This window comes from Mus pahari, chromosome 2 (genome assembly GCF_900095145.1).
Source record: "Mus pahari chromosome 2, PAHARI_EIJ_v1.1, whole genome shotgun sequence".
Lineage (NCBI taxonomy): Eukaryota > Metazoa > Chordata > Mammalia > Rodentia > Muridae > Mus > Mus pahari.
The window spans coordinates 103,956,733-103,982,041 of record NC_034591.1 but is presented as its reverse complement, the minus strand read 5'-3'; the positions used below and the strand labels follow the sequence as shown (position 1 = coordinate 103,982,041).

Sequence of the window (25,309 nt, the reverse complement as noted above, 5' to 3'; positions counted from 1 at the left end):
CCAGCACTCTGGAGGCAAAGGCAGGTGGATCTCTGTGAGTTGAGGCCAGCCTGGTCTACGTGGTGAGCTTCAGGGCAGCCAGGGCTACTACAAAGAAACCTTGTCTTGAAAAACCAAACCAAACCAAATCAACACCCTCCCCTCCCAAAGAGTGTATTTGGGGAGGCTTGTTTCTGACTAAACCTGAAAATGCAGGTTCAAGCTGTCTGGGCATGCTTAGGGAGGGGGCCTTGCTGGAGTAAAGTCACTGGGCATGGGCTTGGCTATTTTGAGTTCGCCCTCTGTGCTTCCCATCTGTGGTTTCAAATGTGAGTCCCCCGCTCTCAGCTTCTGGCTCTAGGTGCCATGGCTGCCTGCTGCCATGCTCCCCTGGGTTAACAGAGATACACTCTGACCCTCTGGAACCATAGCATAATCATAAGCTCTTTCTTCTACATGTTGCTTTGGTCATAATGTTTTATCGCAGCAACAGGAAAGCAATTAATACATATGGCTGTGTTGCTTTTGAAATGTGTAACTTGGCAGACATGGGACAAACAAACCCCAAACTTATAATGAGAAATGTTGTTTTTAAATTTTACTTTATGGAGTGAAAGAAATGCTGATCATTACATACTATACAAATCAACTGAAACACCATACTTCATGAACCCAGAGGATAAATGTTATTACTATCGTCAAGTAAGACTAAAAAATAGAGCCAGGCCTGCTGATGCATGCCTATAGGCCCAGCTCTTGAGCAGTAGAGGCAGGCAGATCAAAAATTCAAGGCCCGGTTAGGTTACAGAAAATCTGTCTCCAAAAATAAATAAATAAATAAATAAATAAATAAATAAATAAATAAAGAAAGAAAGAAAGAAAGAAAGAAAGAAAGAAAGAAACTAAAACCTAATACAAAAATAGAAAATAAAGTCTAGTCACTCAAAATAGCTTCCGAGAGAACAGACAGTAAACTCTCCACAGCATCTTCAAGTTAGAATAACAGCAAGTACCATGCCCCAATTTTAATTCTACTTTAGAGAATTACAACTATAGGAAGACACGGTTTCTAAAATAAAACACTTATGATGATGGATATCACAAGGCAGGAGCAGGAAATGAAGATGTCAGGCCAAAAGGGGAGAGGACTGTCCACTCTGACATCCAGTTCCTCTTGCCTGTCTTTTCAAGAGATGACGAGGGCCATACAACCATGAAGGACTTTTAAAAGGCCTTCAACTCTATGAAGTAGCACTTATGGGACAGCTAACTTGTTCTTCTAATCTTGCAGAACTCTGATATCAAGAGCTCAGAGTTGAAGAGCCATCGTAAAACTTGTTTTCCCAAACCCTTGTCCACTGTAGGAACATAGGTAAAAAGAAAGGCATGGTCTCTTTGAAAAACAGTGTGACAGTTTCTCAAAAGTTAAAAATAGAATTACCATATGACCTGACTAAAGGAAAAAAAAAGCACATGACAGACATACCCGCATGATATTCACAGCCCAAGTGTCTACTGAAGGAAAATTGGACAAGCAGCACGTGCTCTTCCACACAGTGGATAATTAATAAAAATATTTAATTTAGGCACAAAATGAAGGAATCTTAATTTATGCATAAAACAAGGGAAATTCCCACATAAACAATAGAGTTGAACTGTGATTAAGCAAAGTCAAACAGGCAAGCCACAAAAGTTCAAATGTTGTAGGATTCTCTTTATATGGGGTTCTTGGAGCAGTCAAAAAAACAAAATCCATAAATGGAAAGTAGTGTGGTGTGCTGCAGGGGAATAAACCAGTGCGCAGTGGTCACCAGCTCTTAGTCTTTCAAGTGGAAAAAAAAAGCAAGTAAGAGAAAAATATGACTTCATAACTAGGCTTGACTTGTTGGGAACACAGACCTAGAACTTAGGTTGGAACAGCATTTCCTATCTTTATGGTAAGTTAAAGTTACACAGCAATTCCAAATACAATTTCAAAGATGTCCCTTCCTATTTCAGAAGTCAAGTGTTACTGTTTCCAGTTTCCAGGATAAGAACACTGAGTTCAAGATCAGATCACAGTCACGTAGCTACACAGCTACAGTGAGACCCCAGGCTTTCTAGGTTCAAATCCACTTGTACACCTACAGAACTGACTTCTCCAGGCAAAGGCTGTACAGATCACAAGTTACAAAACTCAAGGACTAAAGCAATGCCTATGAGTTGGGGACTTGACAAGGAAGAAGAAGGTCTCGCTTGATGACTCACAGGTAAGGATCGACTTGACATCACAACTACCCACGGCTCAGCTCTGTAAGATGAAGGAGGATTACAGATCCATACTGAAACCTTCCCTTGGAGCCCACTGGCTGTGGAAGATAAGCAAACTCTTGGCCTGGAGCTGTGGCCAACAGTGAAGACCTGCAGTTTGTTCAGGTGCCAGACACTGAATGTGAGCTCTTAGCTCACTACACATTTCAGCTACTAAAGGAGGGCCTGGACAAAGAATGAGGTCACTGGAGGGCATGCAGGGCATGCAGGGCAGGAGAAGCTGAGGGTCTGTTAAGCCTCACCCCATCTTTCACTAGGGGGTGGCAACTTGCTGGCACCATGAGCTGCATCTTCCTTGTTCACTTTCAGCATGGGTGGATGGTCAGGTTTGTGTTATTCTAGGCACAGGGCAGGGCAGGGCAGGCTGAGAACACCAGTCTAGTGTCTAGATGGTAAGAACAGGAGTGGAGGCCAATAGCCTCAGGTTTCTTTCATCCATCCATCTGATCTGCCAAATGTTTAGAGTGTCACTATAAAAGACAGTGACCCTGCCACCGACAATGAAATGCTGAAGCCAACAGATCATGGACAAAGGAAACCAGACATTCTACCAAGTGTCATGAGGATAAAAGCCATGAGGTACGATTGAGCATGCCTTTGAGACCATGGTGGGCTTCTATGACAAGACAGCACACAAGCTTAGACACAGGAGAAGCTATTCAGGCATGAACAGAATCCTGGCAGGTGCTAAGGTCCAAGGTGGAAGAGTTTAATCTGTGCAAAGAAAGACCACACGTACAGGGAGAGTGCTGCTGGTGGTGGTAGTGGGGAAGTTCAAGGTCATGTCAGTTAGGGCCTTGATCTCGGTGACACAGAAATCCATTTTACATTTTTAGCAGATGATGTTATAAACAGATAAAAATACCCGAAATTCTCTATTAAATGTCTCATACAAATAGATTCTCCATTAAAAACCAAGAAAGATCATAGCCTACTTGGTGTGGCTTACTTGAATGAAAATGGCTCCCATAGAAGTGGCACTATTAGGAATGTCACTCCTTGTTGGAGTAGGCGTGGACTTTTTGAGGAAGTGTGTCACTAGGGATGGGCTTTGAGGTTTTAGAAGCCCAAGCCAGGACACATGTAGCTCTCTCTTCCTGCTGCTTGCTGATATGGATATAGAACTCTTAGGTATGTCCCTAGCACTATGTCTGCCTGTGTGTGGCTATGCTTCCTGCTACGATGATGATAGAATAAACCTATGAACTGTAAGCCAGTCCCAATTAAATGTTTTCTTTATAACAGTGGTCATGATATCTCTTCACAGCAACAAAAACCCTAAGAGACTTGGTATGAGAGTATACAGCACTAAACTCTTTCAGGATTCTAGAATGAAAAGCAGTATGAAGAATGAGGAAATGGATATCTTGAAAACCTTCAGGAATTTCCCACACTACCACTGTGTGTTCCTGACTCTGCAATCCTAATCTAAAGGACTCCTGTGGCAGCTGTGGAGGTCAGTCAATGTTTCTAATCCTAGTTATTATTTGTATCTGGGTGTATGCAGAATCTATGTCTGGGAGCATACATGCCACATGTGTGAATGCCTATGGAGACCAGAAGATGGTGGTGGATGCCTGGAGCTGAATTCACAGGCAGCGGTACACTGCTAGACATGGGTGCTGGGGTCCCCTGGAAGAGTAGCATGTGCACTTAGCCAAAATGCCATCTCTTCCATTCCACAATGCCAGCCCTTCCCTCCAATCTTGAAGCAGCCAAAGACCTTTGACTGCTTGAAGGAAAGAAAAACTAAGCTGATTCTGTCAACTTGTCAAGGTCTAGACTTGGAAGGCATTAAGAACTGGGGGGAGATGAAGAGAAATATCTGCCAGATACTTCTAAGGAGTGGGATTTAGTTCCACAAAAGGAGACTTCACATTACCCACAACCCTGCCCCCAAAAAAGATATGGGAAAGGGAACAGGAAGCAGCCTTTAGCATTCACCAATATGAGTGCATCCCCTAATCATTCCAAAAGCCATCGCACTAAGACCTACCCAGCTTTACTTTCTAGCTACTTCCTAAGAATCATCAGCAAAGTATAAACCAAAAATTCAGAGTTCCAGCAGTGACATCCTTTGCAGAGTCTGGTTCAGCTAGAGGCAGAACCTGGAAGGGACCCTAGGTCTCCTGACTCATATTCCCTATCAACTCTCATTATGTATTATATCTCATTATGTATTATTATATTATAAAGTAATGAAGTGCCTACAGCAAATAGGAACCAGATGGGTCACCCACAGCTCTGTCACCACACCTGGCCACTATGTACACCTTACTCTATCATATGCTTATGGCTCCTATTATCACATTACAATCATATTGGACTAATGTTCTTTCCAAGACAGAGGCCTCTCCAATTTGTCATAAACATAATGAAGAATGAAAAACAAAACAGATGTGGTGGTGTATTCCTGTAATTTGAGTACATGGGAGGTAAAGGCAGGAAGATCAATAATTAAAGGTCATCCTTGGCTACACAGCAAGATAGAGGCCAACTTGGCCTCAATGAAAACTTGCCCACTACCCCAATGTACTAACAATAATTTTACTAAGATTCAGAGCACATTTGGTACAATCTGAAGTGATTTTATTCTCTTTTTAAAGATAAGTCTGTCTGTTTTATAAAAAAATTTTAAAATATCCAAACAGCATCCAATTATCAGGAATTGGAATTCAGATCCTTGTTATCAAAAACTTAAAAGCGGAGCTCTCCAGAGTCCCTAGAAGCCCTGGGATATAGGAATCAGACTGCTAACCCTTTTTACCTACCTGGAGCATCAGGTACTTGAAGAGGAATGAAGGGATCAGACACACTTAAAAGTGGGATGCCAGAGTCCACAGCCTGCCCCCCCTTCCTTTTTTCAGCTGGAGTTAGTTGGAGAGGAAAGATCAGAAGAGAAAATGAGAAAAGTAGAAAATATCAAGTAAATATTGTTGAATTTTCTTGTGTACTTCAATACCTGCATGTCTTGAAAGCGCTGAGTCTTACTGAACCACCATGGTGTCTAACAGAGTGCTGGGCAGTGCTATGAGATAGATAGGTCCCAGCCTCCAGTCTTATCATGGATACTATTGCTATCCATGCTCTACTTGGCAAACTACAGAGGTCCAGAAACCTAAGTTTCTTATATGAATAGAAGACCTAGAATCCTCTTCAGGTTCTACCTTTAGCTGAACCCACCGGGCCAAGGCGTAAAACCTTGAGAGCCCTGGAAATTTCTACGACTATTCAGCAATAAACCCCAAAAGACCCAGGCTGAGAGACTAGCCAGTGCTCTGCTTTCAAACAAACATCTGAATGTGGGACTCTTGGTTTCTACTTTAACATTCTTTACATTTCATTTTAGTACTTGGTTTGGTTTTTAATTAAAATTTCATTTTGATTTCCATTTGATTCTTTTTGAAAGTCAGGTATGTTGATATACATTATACTGCTAGCACTCTAGAAACTAAAGCAGGTATATCAGGAGTTTGAGGCCAGCCTGGTCTATGTCCATAGTGAGACTTGATCTCAAACACAACACAAAATCAAACCAAACCAAACCAAACCAAACCAAACCAAACCAAACCAAAACAAAACAAACCAAAACAAAGAAAACAGAATATTGTACTGACTCACAGGAGTTGCTGCAGGCAGTGCGAGCCCTGCACCCAGCTTCCAACAAGCAAGCCACGGTTTCTCTAACAGCGGCACAGCACCACCTACCTATACAGTGGTAACCTGAACCAGTTGGTTTTCCCTTGCACCCTGCTAGAGTTTGGATTTGGGATGTTCAGTCAACTGTCATTGTCTAAGAAGGAATATCTTGATTGTATCACCAGGATAGGAAGACCCACCTTGAATGTGGTAGCACCATTGGCCTAGCCCTGGACTGAATAAAAAGAGACTGTGCTGCACACTGGCATCCCTGTAGATGCTGTTGCAACTATGAAGTGGGTGTGCTGCTTCTTAAACTTTTTTTTTACTTTGATTTATTTTGTGTGTATGCACATGCATATGGACAGTGGAGGTCAGGACATTTGCAGGAGATGGCTCTCTTCTTCCATCATGTGGGTTCTAGGGATCAAATTCAGGTATTACATTTGGTAGCAAGCACCCTTACCTACTGAGCCATCTTGCCATATCCCCCATACAGATTTTTCTTTTCTTTATTATGATGTGTGTACAGTGTGTGTGTGTGGGGGGGGGGNGTTAGTGTTTGTGTGTGCGTGAGATACGTCTACGTAGACAAGTGTGTACAGTGTATATGTATGTGTGATATGTCTGTGTAGGGATGCATGTACAGTGTATGTGCATGATATATGTGCAGGCATTTATGTACAGCATGTGTGTGTGTGAGATACGTCTATGCAGACATGTGCATACTGTGTGTGTGTGCGCATACACACGAGTTATGTGTCTGTGCAGATATGGGCATAAAATGTGTGTGTGAGAGATGTGTGTGCAGGCATGCATGTACAGAGTATGTGTGGGGTCCTCTCCTTTCGTCTTGAGGTTCCAGGAATGAAACTCAGTTTTCCAGGCTTACGTGGCAAGCAGCCCTGTGTGCTGAGTTATCTTTCCAGCCCCCAGGATACACTTTTTGGGCTTACTCTGTCCACCCTGAATCTTGTCTCTTTTGACAGCAGTTGACTTGACTTGGCTCTTCCTTCTCAGCCTCCTTCCCTCTGAGAGCTTGGTCCCCCTGCTTCTTGTCCTCTCATTTTCCAGAATCCCATGTTCCTGTGACAGATTCCATTACTGTCATAATAGCCACACCTATGTTCTACCCAATGCCAGCTCCTCAAGGGCAGCAAGGTATAGTCTGTGACACACAATAAGGTGAAAGACGATGATGGTGCTATTGATGAACTGGCAAACCCCTGCTTCCTGGACATGGCAGCATTACTCACACTGTGGTTTTGAAAACAGCTGGTGCCTACATCTACTGCAGAGACCATCAAAATGAAGGAATCCAGATTTTAAGTCCTGGTGTGTGAACAGGGGCATATTTGGCCTTTCCTTGGGCTAGCAGGGCCCCATCCTAGTAAAGGATCTGTAGGAGGATGTAGCAACAGAAGAAGTCTAGGGTAGGAAGGCCCTGAAGTGACAGAAAGTACAGGGAGCTGCAGTGGCAAACTCACTGAGGTAGCCCAGCATAGGAAAGTGTAGTGAGGGTACAGGAACTTGGGAGGCACCTACCACCATGTGGGTTCTGGGATGCAAACTCAGATGGTTACACTTAATGTTACGTGATTTAATCTACTGGGCCATAGCACTTGCCCATGCCAGATTTATTAAGTGGAAACAACAACAGCATTCAACAACAACCACCACAGGTTTTAAAACAAAAAGATAGACATCACAATCTTAAATCAAAACCTAAAATTGTAGAAAATTATGGTCACATGTATTTTGGTGATGAAGAGCTATAAATTTCATTAGGTTCACAAAAATAGCTATGACCCTAAATATGTTAAATTCAGATTGCACATTATGGAGATTTGTGGGAGAATGGCCCTCATAGGTTCATATATATGAATGTTTGGTCCCAAGTTAGTGGAACTGTTTGGGAAGAATTAAGAAGTGTGGCTGGCCTCTTTGGTGAGGTGTGTCATTAGAAGTTTCCAAAGCCTGTGTCAGGCCCAGTGTCTCTCTCTTTGCCTGCTGCCTGCAGATCAGGATGCAAAGCTCTCAGTTACTGCTAACAGTACCATGCCTGTCTGCTTCCTGCCATGATGCCCATGGACCAACCCTTGAAAACTGTCAGCAAGCCTCCAATTAAATGTCTTTTTTTCCAAGAGTTGTCTCTTCACAGCAACAGAACAGTGACTAAGACAGACATCAAGATGGTGGCACTCTGCTATGTCTACCTGATGAAAGCATGGGCAATCTGGACTACAAAGATCTATATAACTTTTATATAGTAAATACAGATAATTTTTACCAGTAATGGGGGAAACAAGTCTCTCATTGCTTTGATTTTTAAAATGTCCATGGACATATTAGTAGAATATCAAGTATAAGTCAGTATCTATTTCTTAGAATCCTTCAAGTCATCCCAAAGGCCCTAAGAGCAATGACAACACTTGCCAGAGCACTAATCCTTAAATTATCTGTATAAGACCCATTGTGCACTAGGGAGAACAACTCATGTATATTCATCACATCACTCTACCACTTGAGTTCAAAGTGATTTTAGATGGTCCTTAAGTATTTTCTGATTGAACAACTACCGAATGAATGGAAAAAAAAAAAAGATTTACTACCAGAAACCAGGTTCTTTGTATGCTAGAGCTACCCATGAAGTGGGAACCTGAAGGTAACCACAGCGAGCCTCATGTCTCAGGCATGCGTTACACTCACCAGTTCCAGCAGGAAAGGAGGGAGTGGTGAAGGCATCTCCTTGTGTTGGCTGGAAGCCTGGGATCAAACTCTCTGCAGAGCCACCAAGCTTCTCAGGCAGCTTTCCTAGAGGGACAAAACACCACTTGGCTTATTTTTGCAGAATCCTGGGGTGCACTTACCACATTTATGGCAACATTTTTACCACTAAAAAGTCCCTGTTGTGCCAATGCCCAAAGGCTGTTTTCCAGCTGGAAGCAGCTTGAGAACTGAGGTGACACTGGCAGACAGGGAAGTGTGAGGTGTTGTTCCACTGGCAGAGGAACAACAGTGATACATTACAGACTAGAAATCACAAACAGACACAAAGGTTTATTAACAAGTCCCTGGGCTGGAGAGATGAGACAGTTCATCCTATTGTGCTTCCAGAAGTTCAATTCCCAGCACCTGTATCAGGCAGCTCACAGCTTCGTGTAACTCAAGCTCCAGGGCATCTGACACATCTGGCTTCCACAGGCCTGCAGCTCATGTGCACATAGCCACATATGGACATGCACATATACATAATTTTAAAATAACCCCCCAAGGACTCATTAATTAGACACAAACATACTAATTTTCAATAATTCAGGAAGAAACTTCTGTTTATATAACAGAATATGAAGCGTCAGAGATAACAGTGAAAATGACTAGCCAAAGAAAGTCAAATCCTGTGCCGTCTTCTATTTAAAAAGGCTGAACTATCCCGGCCTGGTCTACAACTTTAATCCCAGCACTTGGAAGGCAGAGAGGCAAGTGGATTTCTGTGCATTTAAGGCCAACATGGTCTACACAGAAGTTCTAGACCAGCCTGGGCTGTACAGTGAGATTCTGTCTCGAAATAAAATTAAACGGTAGGAAATTATGTATTTAAAACACCGCTGAAATGCAGTGGTTATCAACATACCTAATGCTGCAACCTTTTAGTACAGTTCCGCATGTTGTGGTGGTGACCCCCAATCATAAAATTATTTTTGTTGCTGTATCACAACTGCAATTTTTATGCTCTTATAACTCATAGTGTAAATATCTGATATGTAATTCCTGTGGAAGGGTTGTTTGACCCCCACAGGGTTGAGAAGTGCTGTGGTTAGTCAGGTAAAGCAGTTCCTATATTCACTGGTCTGATCACTCTTTTGCTCTGTGCTGTGAGTGCATGAATGATGTAGCCAACTGAACAGTGGAGAGAGTTCCCAGGTGTCTGTGTGGTATGTGTATATCTGCCTATGTCTGTGTGGATGTCTGTATATCTTGCCTTCCAAATTAGGCTATGGCTATTGTGAATGAACTTTATTTTTTATTGAAAGAATCTCCTTGCTATGCTCAGTCACCAACAACATGGGCCTGTGATCAGGACTCACATCCCATGAGGTGCACCTCAACCACTATTTCTAGAGCAAGCCCCTGAGGATGAGGGCGACAGTCACCATTCTCCAAGCAACCCACTACTCAGTTTAACACAATTATCCCAGGTTATGCTACTACATCTTTCCAAAGTTTCTCTTTCTATGATTGCACACTCTCTGCTGTCTCTCACAGTTGGTCAGCATTTAAGAAAAAAATCAGTGCTCCTGCAAAAATGAAAATCAGTCTGCAGACCCCCAACCCAATCCTCTTCAAGATGGTCTGTGCTGACCTTTCCTAAGCATATCCCTCTATAGCTAAGACACAGACACATTCAAGTTTATCCTCAGCTGACTTGCAGCCATGAAGCACAGAAAAGCCTCAGCAGCTCAGCTGCTCACCTTCCCCAAGCTTGGCGAAGTCCTTATTTAGCAGCTCTTCAGCTGTGAGTTTGGAGAAGTTGTCGTCATCAAAAGGATTCCATGTGGAGCCTTCTGAAGCATTAGAGACATTCTGCTGCGAAGTCCGTGGAGAGCCGGAGGGAGTGGTGGTTGCAGACCTGGGAAGGTTGGCACCCCAAGGGTGAAGGGAAAGAAAGTTAAACAAAGCAGAAGGGCCCAAATGATCTTCTTTCATTATGGTATCAGTTCTTTTCTCAGTTAAACCACAATTTCCCAATGTTTTCCTAAAGGACTTCCCACAGAAACTGGAAAGTTTAGTCTTTACAAATGCTGTCTCCTTCACTTCAGCTCTCAGGAAAGCTTGCAGCTTGCCTGTCTTTTGCAAGACCCTTCAGGTTAGGGTCTACAGCAACCTATGCTGAGGCCTGTGTGTCAAGCATAACCAACCCCCCTTTCTTGGCTGCCTCTGAACTTTCAGGATCCAGGCAGTACTAAGCTATCATCCCATGTTCAGAACGTTGTTTAATGCAGAAGCATTCTATCACTAAACAAACACATACCACTACTTTATATGTTTAGATCACCTACTTTTCTTTCAGTCTTTCTTGACTTAAATATGTTTAATCGTAGATAGAGCATGGTTTCAAGGAAGCTATGGGTCTAAAATTACACTGACTTCACAATGGTTAATAAGACTGACTGTACGTGAAGCCGAGAACCAGCAACCTATCAGGTTCATGAAGGTTTGGCCAAATACACAAACAATTCATGATCAAACAGTATGATTTATGCTTTTAAGAAGAAAAGACCCTAGACAAAGTACTGCAGGAGAGGAAAGAACAACACCTCACACAAACCTAAGGAGTCAAAGCATATGTTCCCTCTGGGAGAGGAGAGGAAAAGCAGCCGCTCCAAAGGTCACAAGAAGCCAAGTCACCTGTGCAGACAATGCTTGCTGAAACAGCACCTTCTAAGTGTTGGGTGTCCAAAGTGTAATGGTCAGTAAAGGGAAAATTAAGTAGACAGAGCATAGACCAAATTGGGGACTGGAAACTGAGTCTTATGATCTGTAGAGTGCACACACTGGGGACAAGCTCATGATCTCTTACTAAATACAGACATCCACTGGCACGTGCTTACTATCACACCGTCACAAGCTTATGCAAAGAATCATGGTAGTAACCCAGAGCAGACCTTGTCTACACGATAAGAACAAACATACTTAGATTTATTGAGGCTGGCCTCAGCTGCAGCCGCCTGGAGCAGCTGGGTTGATTTGCTGGCAGGAACCCCAAAGACTGCACTGTGGGTTACATCACTGAGGATCCGTCTGTGCCCAGCACGCTGGGTTTTGGGTGATGATGGAGGAGTGAGAGATCCAACTTTCTGTCCCTGGATGGTTGGAGGTGGAGTTGTCTGAACTTTTGGCTGTTGTCTCGCTGGGGCTTGAATCTGCTAGGGAGAGAAAAATGCAGAGCTTCATTATGGGGGGGGGGGGGAGAAAGAAATGGAAAAGAAAAGCAAATCAACACCCAGGTATAATAATACTCCATCTGCTCATATGAGATTTGAATGGCTAAGGTTATCAAAGCCAGAAAGAAAACCAAGGCAACAGCTACCTGAGCTGCAACAGAGACTGACACCACCAAGGCCTTGCCTGGTTCTTATACAGACTCAGTTTCCATTAGCTTCAACAGACACATCAACCGGATATAATATACCTACCAGCCCAAGACCACAGAAGCTACTCTCAGTCCTAAAGACCTGGAAGGCACCTTAAAGAACTGATGAGAACAAACAGTCCCTCAGCAAGGATTACACAGGATGGGCAATAGACTCTGCCTTCTACTGCAGCTAGAAGACAAGACACACTCCAGCCAAAATGCTCTGGGGCACAGTAGTTTCTGCTGAGAGTTTGGATTCCCTCCTATACTGAGTAGAGTGAGTCAGACAATCACTTCACTGGTGGGATGGATCCACAACAAACAATTTTGTTTCAACCCCATGGCAAAAGTACAACATAGTTTAGTGGGATTTGCTTGCTCCAACCTTCATTAAGAAAATGGCACTGAAGATCAGCAGAAAATCCCGGGAGATAGAAAAAAAAAAAAAACTTAATGATGCCCAAGTAACTAAAGGATGCTTGAGAAGTGGTCCACAGAACAATAAACAAGTAGCAATGTAATTGTGACCATGTAAGTGGTCGCTAGCATAAACCACCTATTATCAAGCTAAGTAATTTAAAAACCATTCAGAAAGCCACCTAAGCCCTTTTCTTAGTTTTGATAATCTGAAAATAAAAATGAGTAGATACTGAATCCCTTGGGGCTTTAACTAACCCTTCCCTCCAATCTGCCCACTCATATCAGAGCTGCCTTTCTATATTGAAGCTCAGTTTCTATGTTGTGTTGCTGAAGCAGACAAAAAGAGTTTAAGAAAGCAGGACATGATCTTAACGAGTCAGGATGCTTACAGCAGAGGAGACTGTCCTCAGGAGTTGGGATGGGTTTTGAGGCACACTATCTACCTGTTCTGAATGCCAACCACTCCATCAACAAGATGAATGACAGCAGATCTATAAGGTTGGAGGGGTAACACAGACCACCGGGAGCAGAGAGCTGCAACAAAAGAGCCATCTGAAGCCCCTGCCAGGATCTCCAGGGGTCAGCCATGGATCGGCTCGTCTCATTGGAAAGGGGACAGATCAGCTACAATGGACTCTGTGGAGAAGTCGCCACACTCTTTAGAGAACACTGTCACTACCCTGACCTATCCTTCATGTGAGCACACATAACAGAACCTCTAGTAGGAGGGTTCCTCCTCTGACAGATGAGCAAAGATCCACTGAGCCACATCCAAGACAGCAAGAGCTGATCACCTCCAATCGGAAACCCTGAAATCCTTAAGGCTCTGAAAATCGACACTTCTGAGCACTGACATGATACCATGTGTGAAAAATTCATGTAACAGGTTACAGCCAAAAAGCAAAATATAATATACAACTATTTCACTGCACAAGTACCCTGGCCTCGAACTCAGAAATCCGCCTGCTTCTGCCTCCCGAGTGCTGGGATTAAAGGTGTGCGCCACTACGCCCGGCTCTCAAAATATTTCTTTATGAATACAAGGATGTCAAACTCTAAGGTACTTTTGGTCCTATGCACTTGGACAAGGAACACTCAACCAGTAATACATAGCAGCTCCACCCACCAGTTGCTTCTATAGCAACCCTTCAGGACAGGTTTTATGGACACTAGAATCAGAGAAAACAAGTGGAAATGGACCCTACAGAATAAATTCTAGCATCTTTACTTTGGAGAAAGAGAGAGGATCTTCAGTCCACTGAGGCTGACAGGCCAACCAAAGTCATAAGACCATATGGATATAGAGCCTGGCATGTCTCCTCCTCCATAGCCAGAATTAGAAAAGGGCAGGAGAGCCAAGAAATCATGGAGGTGACACAGACCTTTAGTCTGTGCTTAGGACTCTCTGTAAATTCAAAGCCAAATTGGTCTACATAGCCAGTTCCAGGTCAGCCTGGACTATACAGTGAGACCCAGTCTCAAAATTTTAAAATTAAATTAAAAATATTAAAAGGGGTCAGGAAGTAGGATAACACCACAGGAGAGAGGAGAGAGAGAGAGAGGAGTCTGCTGTCTGTTTTGTTAAAAGCTTTAAAAAAAATTTTTTTCAAGACAGGGTTTCTCTGTGTGAGTTCCAGGACAGCTCTAGCTGTCCTGGAACTCACTCTGTAGACCAGGCTGGCCTCAAACTCAGAAATTCACCTGCCTCTGCCTCCCAAGCGCTGGGATTAAAGGTGTATGCACACATGTGTTTGTGCATATATGTGTACGTGTGTGCCTGTATATGAGTGCAGGTGCCCAAGGAGACCAGTGGCATGGATCCTTTTGGAGCTGAAGTTTTAGACACCTTCCCAACACAGGTGTAGGGAACTGAAACTGTGGCTTCTGCAGGAGCATCGAGCTGTGTCAACACTACCTTGTGGTATGTTTTTGTATGCCTGTACAGGCCACCAAGGGAGGACAGTTTTCCTTGCCAAACCTGCTTATTGTTCACTTGCTTACTTCTCTAGATGAGCCCTACCATGAGTAAGCAGGATAGGGCAGGTCCAAGATGGACAGCTTTCTGGCTCCTGCTAAGCGGCTGGCTTCCACCTTGTGTCCCTATACCCACCACACAGGGCACAGGGTTGGCTCATCCAGGACCCACAAGAAGCATAAGGGTTCATTCCCAAGACAGTAGACACTTTGGGAAAAGCAGAGAAGAACCTCTTTAAGAAGTATCTTCCACGGTGATAGAGCATATCACCACTGTAGAGAAGCATCTGCTATTACTATCCCTAAACACAGCTCCCATCTGTAATGGGATGTGATGCCCTCTTCTGGTGTGTCTGAAGACAGCAGCAGTGTACCCATATACATAAAATAAAAAACAAAACAATACAATACAAAAAAACTACTGCCAAACACAGCTCAGAGTTCTTGGTCCTTGCCCCAGCTCTCGTACAGTCCTGTACATCTTAGGTAGTGATTTTCTAGTTTAGATCCCAGGTTCTAATTCCACAATAAGGAGGAACTAAATATTTAAGGTTCCCTCTAGTTATTTCATACAATAGTTTTCAAATTTTTTTCCATTATCAAGAAGTTTATTTTAGGTCAAAAGTACAAATAATGGCTGTCTACCACATTCCTGTAGAAGACTGAGTGGTCTCAGAGACAATCATGTAAACACAGGAAGCACAACACTCAGCAGGGACTGAAGGAGGACAACCTTCCTACAGCACTGTTTCCTTTTGAAAGAATACAGGCTTTTTGGCTCAGGATGGGCAGGTTCATTTCTCTGCTAGAAATGAATCCTCAGAAAGATGGTTTCCTATTTCTCTTCACTGGTTTAGTTGTTGGGCCTCCTTGAGAATGAGAATAGCTAGATATATAAACACCATTGGCTAGGTATCCAAAATGCCTTTTGATGAGAGCAGAAAAGCTTTTATTACTTTCATTTAGAAACTGAGTACAGAAGACAGGTCACTTACTAAAGAACAAGCAAGAGTGTCTGACGTTTGCTGAAACTAGAGGAAACAATTGGAATAGGGGCCTGCTGCCACATTCAGTCAGTATCTGAAAATAGAGCCAATCTCTAAACTGACAAGATGACTCCAGCTTCAGGATGCTCTGAAGAAAGAACATTACTGCATGGCAAACTCAAACCATGTGCTTTAAAAGGTCATTTAAGATGAAGAACAAACATAATGGTGTCAGAAAAGGTGGGGGCCACCTGTGGTGGTGTCCGTGAGACTGGCCTCCATATGCTCATATATTTGAATGCTTGGACATTAGGGAGTGGTCCTATTTGAGAGAGATTAGGAAGTGTGGCCTCATTAAAGTAGGTGTGGCCTCGCTGGAGGGAGTGTGTCACTGGGAGCAGGCTTTGAAGTTTCAAAAGCCCAAGCCAGGCCCAGGGCCTCTCTCTTCTTGCTACGCGTGGCTACAGATATAGAACTGCCAGTTACCTTTCCAGCACCATGTCTGCTTGTGTGTCACCATGCTCTCTACCAAGGTGATAATGGACTAACCCTCTGAACTGTAAGCCACCCCAGTTAAATGGCTTTCTTTTGTAAGGCCTGACATGGTCATGGTGTCTCTTCACAGCCAGAGAACACTGAACTCCAGAGACACTACCTGAACCTCCAGAAAGACAGGATGGGCACAACAAATCAAACGGGCCCTGAAGAAGGAACAGAAAACAGCTCTGCTCCCAAGTCCCTGGCTGATCAAGATGAGGAACCACTTTTTTCACCAAAGTAACTTCCATGTGAAAAGCAAGACGTTTCCTTTTCATAAATAGTGTAAAAATATCCTTTAATCTCTGCTTTCTACAGAATACTTTACACTTGGATCTGTCAAGACAAAAGCTGAAACCCTCTAACCACTAGGGTAGGAGAGCAACTTGACCCTAGCTCAGAGCCTCTGAGGCTGCAGCTGCCCCTTTCCTTCCCGTTCCCAGCATCCCCAGCATTCCTTAGTCTTACCCCAGGCTCCTGGGCAACGGCTGTCTGTGGGGCTGTGACTGGCTGTGTCTGAGGCTGTGGTACTACCACAGCAGTCTTCTGCTGTAGGGCAGCCTGCTGAGCCATCAGCTGCCGCTGAGAGCCTCCCTGGGATGCCACAGGGAACTGAGCAGGGACTGGTTGCTGGGTTGCTGGATGCACTGCCTGAAACTGAACAGGAGAGCGGTAAGAAATGAGGAGGTGCACACAGGCCTAGCGCAGAGCCAGTCACAAATACCAATGGTTCAATAACTATAAAGATAATGTGAAGCCAAAGGGAAGGCCCAGCAAAAGCACAGTAGTTGGGCGAAGGAGTTCAGGACAGTACTCAAGGCATTAGAATTGGGAACATTCGTACTGCCACTGCACCAGACTGCTTTCCAGGCACAGTCCCAGGGAAGCTACCAGATTTAACTCAAGTGATCTGAGACTAGGAGTAAACACAAGTAAGTGAGGGAACCTCCCATGCAGAAGAAATCCTTCTTACAAAGGATTTTGAAGCAGCCAAGAATCAAATGCTTCCTGGCATGACTAGAATGCCTCAGAGATGAGGCTGAAAAGTGCAACTAAAATGTTAACTGTGTCTATCCTATCTGAACCTTTCCAATATTACTCCCCAATAGTTGGGCCTTTATGAAATTCTGCCACCTTCAAATACTCTATTACTCTGTGCTTTATGTGGGTTCTCACTACATTGCCAAGGTTCATTCCAGAAACCTGTGGACTCAAGCAACCCTGCTGACTTAGCTTCCCAAGTGGCCGGGGCTAAAATGCACCTTAGACCCATCTTCCTGGCATTTCTTTTATGTCTTTCTAATCCACACTGAAGGGAGGTACATGCAGAAAGTTGGCTCAGTGGTTAGGAGTGTTTGCTGGAGTGCAGATCCCAGCACACATGTAACAAGCCAGGTATCCAGCAAATGTCTGTAATTCTAAATTCCATTTAGAGTTGATCCATTGTTCCTCTTGCCTCTGAGTGTTCACAGGTATATGTGCCCAAATATATACATATGTGTACACACACACACACACACACACACACACACACACACACACACAATTTTTAAAAGAGAAATCAATCATTATAAAATATATATGTTCAAAGTTAAAAAAAATATGTAAAAAATAATGGAAAATAATATATCCCAACTAAATAGAATACATGAACCTTGTTTGGCTACTGATCCAACCAAGCTAACTTAAACTATGCAACATCTAAAACCTTGACACGACTGGATAGTGTGTTAACAGGACATCATTGTTATGCCCCCCCCCCCTTGTATCTCCTTAGAAAGTAGCTCTGTCAGTCAGGGTGTTAAGCTGGGTAAATTCCCCAAGGCTTGAGGACAAGTTCTGAGAGTTATTAACTATACTTCAATGCTTTAGTTTCTACATCTGTGAGAAGTGATGACATATTGGTCAGTGACTCTTGGCTATCCCAGCACTTCCCAGGCCTTTGAATACCAATATTTCTCTGTACAAAGTAAGGGTCATATAGAGCTCCTCACCTGCTGAGTCTGAGCCTGCTGCGGCTGCGGCTGCGGCTGCTGCTGCTGCTGGTAAAAGGTGCCTGCAGGCTGTGGAGGTGCTGTAGGCTGCTGAGGCTGTTGCTGCTGCTGCTTGAGGAGGAGTTGCTGCTGGTGCTGGGGAGTGGCCTGGGCCTGGGTGGGCAGACCTTGGGTCTGGGTAGCAGGTGTCTGCTGTGGGGTGGGTGGAGCTTGTGGCTGCTTGGGTTGAGATGACTGAAGAGGTTGACTAGGTGTGGCTTGGGCTTTAGGTTGGGAAACACTGGCTAGAAGTCCAGGCTGATTGCTGGGTCCTACAATGAAAATAAACTCCATTGTAAGGGCTTAAAACTCTACCAGACAAAATGGCTTTCTGAAGCCTGGCAGTGGTGGTGCACACCTTTAATCCCAGCACTCGAGAGGAGAGACAGATGGATCTCTGTGAGTTCGAGGACAGGCAGAGCTAAACATAAAAACCTTATTTAAAAAGGCTTTGTGATTTGCTATACAAGAAATGGCAGAAGTAGGCAGACTTTCCCAAGTTTTGTCTGTTCCTCACTATTTTGCCATCTGGGATGTTCTACTCGGAATAGCTTTCCACTTCTTGCCAAATCACATGCTCCCAAAATTTCAAAGCCAGGTAGAACTGTAAACTTCAGTACCTGCCTCCTGCAGAGGGTTTCCCTCACCCTCCATCTCATTCAGTCACCTAGCTCTGCAGTCAGCACCTTTTGTTTCCCTTACACGAAGCTGACAACTGAAACTAAACATAGTCTGTGTACCAGCTTGCAAACCACAGCAAAAGCATTCTTTGATATTTATGAGTAGTTTATACAACTAGTATCTGCAAGCCTGGCTTTATATGGCTGGCCACCAAATTTATCAGAAATGGTTCCTGGTGAGAAATGTGATGGCTGTGGTCTGTGACTTCTTGTTTTGGATCAATTCCCTTTATGAAAAAAAGCTCACTCCCCTTGTTATAACAGAACATTCGAACACAAAGATGATAAGTATTCCAGTAAACACAACATTAATAAAATATCCTTCTGTGGTTATAAAAAATAAGTAAGCCTTGTTTTTTTAAAAGCAAGGAAAATATATATAAGATAAATAGGGTGGAGTGGATAGAAGTCCAATAAGAAAATAAATGCAGACAACAGGCTTCAGAGGTCTTAGTGATCCATCTGAGTACAAAAAGAAGTTCCTCCTTGTACTGCCACTGGCCATACACACTCACAGGCAGCTCAGTGCATTATTCTTTAGGCTGTGCCTTTTAACACTACCATCAAGAAGCACTGGAACAAGCTGCAAACCAGTTACTGACCTGCAGCCTGAGGTAGGGGCTGAACAGTGGCCCTCTTACGAGGAGTCAGGGCTGGCTGGATAGGAAGGATTCCTGGGTTTGGCTGAGTCTGCCCAGCTTTAGGCCTCTGGCGGGGTGCGATTGAAGTCTCTGTGGTGGGAATGGGATCGGTCAGTCTAGAAAAGGAAAAACAAAACTACTGTTAAAATGTGAGAAAATAGAAGGCATATGCAGAACACAAGATGTCTGTCCTTAACACGCCTTCAAAACATTCAGTGTTGATTGGCTTACTCAATACTTCCCCAAATGCCAATTCACCTACAAAGGCAAACACATCAAAATAACATATCTCTCACCAGCAACCTTAAAGCCAAGAAAACACAGAATGATACATTTCAAACCCTGAAAGTACATAACCCTCAACCAAAATTACCATACCTAGTAAAGCCATCTTGAAAAGCAATAGAAATTCAAGGTCATTTGTGAGGGGAGACATACAAGTGCCATGACGCGCATGTGGAGGTCAGAGGGCAACAACTTTAAGTGTTGGTTCTAATCTTTTACCTAGTTTGAGACAGGGTTTTCCTTGTCAACATTGCATATACCAGGCTAGCTTGTCTGTCAACTTCCTGAAATTATCCTATGCCTGTCTCTCATCTCCTGGTTGGGGCATGTTAGGATTACAAACATATGCCCAACTGTACGCAGCTTCACATAGGTTCTGGTAAGTAATAATTACCCACAAGGCCATCACCCCAGCCCCAAATAAGGACATTTTAAGATAAGCACAAACTAAGGGAGCTCATGAACACCAACCCTGCATGACATGATGGTACAATAGCGGCACAAACAGTGGATTGGATTTAAGGCCCACTCCATGAGACAGAACCTATGCCCGATATTGCTCAGGTGGCCAAGAACCTGAGACTTGATAGACTATGGCCTAGCAGAAAACCAAGTACTATTATTCTATTAAAGGAACACAGCTATAAAATGACTTCTAGTGACATTTTCTGCTATATCCATAGACCGGTGTCTTGCTCAGTCATCATCAGAGAAGCTGCCTCTTGTTGCAGTAGATGGGAACTAATAGAGAGACCCACAACCAGACAATATGTAGAGAGTAAAACTGGACACTCAGCCCTAAATGGGATGTCTTCATCAAACCCCTAACCTCAGGGCTAACGGAGAAGAGGAGGTGGAAAGATTCTAAGAGCCAAATGGGATAGAGGTCACAACAGGACTGACAAATATACACAGTCTGTGTACTCCGTACAGGTTCAAGCCAGATGGAGTTCCAGCACTGATAGAGGGAAGTGGACACGATCTACCATCCCTAACCAAGACACCATCTCCAACTAACAACCACTTGCAAAGGAAAAGTTAGTTTTCTCCAGTGAAGTCTCGCTGAGCATATAAACTACATTTAAGGGTAGGTACCATGGCCCAGAAGATAACCAACACAAAAATGAAGTCAATGGTGTTTTTCTAGATTCATTTTTTGGTCTCATATTGCTTTGTTTAGGCATATTTTGTTAAATCTTGCTGGTCTTTTGTTTATATATTTTATTATTACTAACTATGTAATTAACTATATATCAACATATTTTAATTTTAATGAATTTAATTTTAATACAAATATATAATTAATTATACATTACAGTTTCCAGCTTGTGTTTGTTTTGTTTTGTGTGTCTGTGTGTTTATACCTTTCTTGTGCTTTCTCAGTTCTCAGTTTTCTTATTTTTTTTAACTTGCCATTTTTTTTTCCGAGAGAGAGGGGTGGATAGGGAGGAAGAGAGGATCAGAGCGGAGGTGGGGGAGGGGACACGGCAACCAGAATATATTATATGAATTTTCAGTAAAAATAATTGAAATAAATAATAATTGAGCTATCTCCTCGGTCACAGGTCCTTGAAAATATACTCTGGAATGACAAGTAAGTTCACTGAAGAAGTTAGGGGGAAATGAAAAACCTTTTTTCCTAGTAATAATTCTTTTATACTCAGTAAAAATGTTACTAAATATCCCCAATAAAAAGATTAAAAAGCTGCTTGATGGAAAATAAGTTCTAAACACACTGACCAAAGTCTATAAACAGATGATTTCTGTCCATTGTCCATGTGCGGAGTGCTGCTGATGAGATCCCTGTGTGGGAAATACTTCCTCAAACTGACTCCATCTAGATACTCTTTCACCAACACAGGATTTCCAAAATATCCTCTGGATAATGGTTGGGGCAGTGGTTTTTCACACATACACAGAACTTTAACTTAGTTAAAACTAGCTGTTCTAATGGACTGTATAGGAGCTGGAGAGAAGGTTCAGTGGTTAAGAGTGCTGGCTACTCTTCCAAACGACCTGAGTTCAATGGCCAGCATCTTCACAGAATAACTTCCAACAGTCTAGAACTCCAGCCCCAGGGGTCTGATAACTTATTCAGACCTCAGTGGGCACCTGCAATCACATGGGCATACCACATAGACATGCACAAATAAAAAGAAATCTTTTTTATTTTATAAAAGGGGAGCTCTTTAGAGTAAAAACCATGCAGACAAATGGAAGAAATAAACAAGTTAGAGACTATGATAGGAACGCTACTTCTCAAATGGATAAACTTTTATTTTTCACAATAATAAATTTTTGGTTGGACACACTGTCATCTGAAGAAATTATCACACAGCGTAGAATCTTCTGTAACCTGACATGGCCAAGCAACAAGCTCCAGCTACAGACAGAACAGAGTTGATGACTATCTGGCACTTTCTAGGAGCCTTAAGAGATAATGATCTCAAGCGGATATTAGCCCAGAAACTTAGAATACCCAAGATACATTTTGCAAAACACAGGAAAACCAAGAAGGATGACCATCATGTGGATACTTCATTCCTCCTTAGAATAAGGAACAAAATACCCAAGAAAGGATATAGGTACAGAGACAAAACTTAGAGCTAAGATAAAAAGATGGACTATCCAGAGTCTACCCCATCCGGGAATCCATCCCATCATCAGCCACCAAACCCAGATACTAATGCACATGCCAGCAAGATTCTGCTGAAGGGACCCTGATATAGCGGCCTCTTGTGAGGCTATGCCAGTGCCTGGCAAACACAGAAGTGGATGCTCACAGTCAGCTATTGGATGGAACACAGGGCCCCCAATGGAGGAGCTAGAGGAAGTACCCAAGGAGCTGTAGGGGGGCTGCAACCCTGTAGGTGGAACAACAACATGAACTAACCAGTACCCCCTGAGCTCGTGTCTCTAGCTGCATATGTAGCAGAAGATGGCCTAATCAGCCATCATTGGGAAGAGAGGCTCCTTGGTCTTGTAAACTTTATATGACCCAGCACAGGGGAAGGCCAGGGCCAAGTAGTGGGAGTGGGTGGGTAGGGGAGCAGGGACGGGGGTGGGGTATAGGGAACTTTCAGGATAGCATTTGAAATGTAAATAAAGAAAATAATAATAAATAAATTTTAAAAAAAGAGATAATGATCTCTTTGATTATTCCTTGATTTTACTGCTTTGGATATAGATGCTGCCATATTAAACCATAAGGTCATGATTATGGGAAAGTGAAAAGCAAGAAGAAACCTGGGACCTGGAGCTTCATGAAGCAGAACTATCTGGCCAGCTGTGGTGGTCTGCATAAAATGTCCCTACAGTCTCATACATTTGAACACTTGGGCCTCAGCTGGTGACACATTTGCAGAGGTTTGGGAGGTATGGCCTTGCTGAAGGAAGTCCGTCACTGGGGGTGGGCTCCGACTCTGAAGGCCTGGCCTCCTTTGCAGCTGCTGTCTGCTTCATGCTCAATCCTGCTCCAGCTGCCGTGCCTGCTGCCTGCGGCCTACTGCCTGCTGCTGTATCCTCATCATAATGGACTCCGATCCCTCAGGAACCACAAGCCTGAGGGATCAAATACTTTGCTCTGTAAGTTGCTTTGGTTATGGTTCAACTGATAAAGCCATGCACTGCTTGTGCAGAGTTCAGTTCTTAGTGCTCACAACCTCTGCAACCCCAGCTGCAGGGGAGCCAATGTCCACTTCTCCCCTATAGGGGCACCCACACTCATGAGTGCATAAATCTGCTTGCACATATACATTTACAATAATAAATAATAAATAAGTCTTTAAAAATACTCCATTATCTAGTCTTTTGTTTACATAGTTGTTGCTAGCATTTCCTGGCCATGAGAGGATGGTAGGAAAAGAAGAGGCAGAGAACATCCTAGTCACCCTCAGAATTCTTCATCTAAAATCCATGTGAATATGTCTAGTAGACCCTGAGCTATGACAGGTGTGAAAAACAATAAAAAACAAAACAAAACAAACAAACAAAAAAACCCAGTCCAGAGTGCCCTGAAGCCTGTCTTCCTATAGACTGCTCTCAGGTCCAAATCCCAGTGCAAGGTCTCCAGTAGAAACTTCTCTTCAGGCTGCCTGTGGGATGAGGACCTCAGCCACCCTTCCTGAAATGGCATAGTAGTCTGGGTCATATCCACCCACTTGTCCCCTTCCGCTCTGAAGGGACTTGTACCTTCCAACTATCATCCCAGGCTTTCCTGGCCTGTCCCTGTCCCCTTGTCTTGGGCATCTTCCTTTACTTGTTTAATCCTTTCTTGGAAGACCCTAGGTGACTACGGTATGATTGGCTAAGACCTAGGGGGAATCTCTTGATGGACTGCTTTCCTAATGTGACTGGAGCCAGGGAAGAAAGGAATGTAGAGGACTAGGGTGTGAACCTGGTTACCCACTAGCTTGGAGATAGATTAGAACAGTTCTCTACTCACAAACATTATAGTCTGGCATCGCCTTATCCCAGAAGGCCCCTGTATCCACTGCCATACAATGAACACATCTGTGAGGCTCTTGATTCCTTTCAAATGTAGATTTTATTGTCTCTCTCTCTTGGCATTCCCAAAGAACAGCTTCTGCACAGGGAAAAAGAGCTCCCTTTCCTTTCTACTCACAGCCACACAGGACTCCAACAGCAGGCAATCGACTGCAGCTGGCATTAAACACTATGCAAGCTTGAGGGCATTTCTTACCTTGCCTTTGGCTGGGTCTTTTTTACAGCTGCCTCACTGGCTTTCACTGGTTCAGGAAGTTTTGCAGGAATGGGAGAGTTCTAAAAAGTTGAAAGAAAAAAAAAAAAGCATGTAGATTTCATTGTAAAGAAAAAGCTGTCTGAGACCAGATATGATGGCCTATGGCAATAATCCCAGGACTTGAGAGGTTGGGGCAGGAGGATCATGAAATCAAGGTCAGCCCGAGCTGTACAGCGGGATCCTAATTTAAAAATAAAAATTAAAACTCCAAACAAAGACTAGCTAGTTTGACCAGGGCTAGTGGAAGTAGCATCTGGGGTCTTCTAACACGACTTCTTGGCTCTCACTTCCCTGTTAGAGGGAACAGAGGCTGGACAAATGCATGAGCTGCAACAAGGAAGCAAAGTGCCCAAGAAGAAAGAGAGGAGCAGGGTGACAGGGCTGCCTCAGGAAAACTAAGCACCTCGGCTCTCTAGGAAACGCAGCAGACATGCGGCTCTCAGTGAGCTGTGGAAGGTGGAACTTGGTCACTCTCCTCAGAGCTCAGTCTCCAGGCATTGGGGTGGAGGTGGGGGCTGTTATTGTTCAGTGTACTTGTCCCAATTTCATAATTAAATTCCATAGGAAAATTCTAGTCTCTTTATAGTAGCTGCTTTGCTTGAATGTCCCAAGTGAATAAAGCAAGGGACATTAATATTCATTAAATCTAGAGATTAATACCCACAGTGACCCAAAAATAACAATTTCATGATGTTTATTTCCTTTAAATAGCACCATTTTCATGAACCCATCACAGCTGTGGTTACATGCACCAGACCTGCCCGAGATCAAGCTAATCAAAATTCCAGGGACTCCGGAGACCCCACATCTCACTGAAGAATTACAGGTAGTTGACACCTGCTGCTCCAGAGCCATTGTTCTCTGTAGATGTAAGAACAGTAGGCAGCCAGCACTCAGGCAGATAGCCCCATACCTGTGGCCATACGG

At 43.5% G+C, this 25,309-nt stretch overlaps 1 protein-coding gene across 8 annotated transcripts in view; it reads right to left on the bottom strand.

Moving 5' to 3' along the window:
- Nucleotides 1–25,309, bottom strand: part of Aak1 (AP2 associated kinase 1) — a 151,875-nt gene that overhangs the window by 22,399 nt on the left and 104,167 nt on the right. For 4 of the 8 annotated variants that reach the window (XM_029535038.1, XM_029535037.1, XM_029535041.1 and 1 more), the window contains 8 exons: nt 24,323–24,402; nt 19,297–19,451; nt 17,976–18,286; nt 16,450–16,638; nt 11,623–11,855; nt 10,401–10,558; nt 8,638–8,742; nt 5,061–5,156 (listed from right to left, as the gene is read on the bottom strand). In XM_029535038.1, the coding sequence (XP_029390898.1) occupies nt 5,061–5,156; nt 8,638–8,742; nt 10,401–10,558; nt 11,623–11,855; nt 16,450–16,638; nt 17,976–18,286; nt 19,297–19,451; nt 24,323–24,402 (1,327 nt within the window). The remainder of the gene's footprint in view (nt 1–5,060; nt 5,157–8,637; nt 8,743–10,400; nt 10,559–11,622; nt 11,856–16,449; nt 16,639–17,975; nt 18,287–19,296; nt 19,452–24,322; nt 24,403–25,309) is intronic. The other 4 variants (XM_029535039.1, XM_021190304.2, XM_029535040.1 and 1 more) reach the window with 2 other exon arrangements.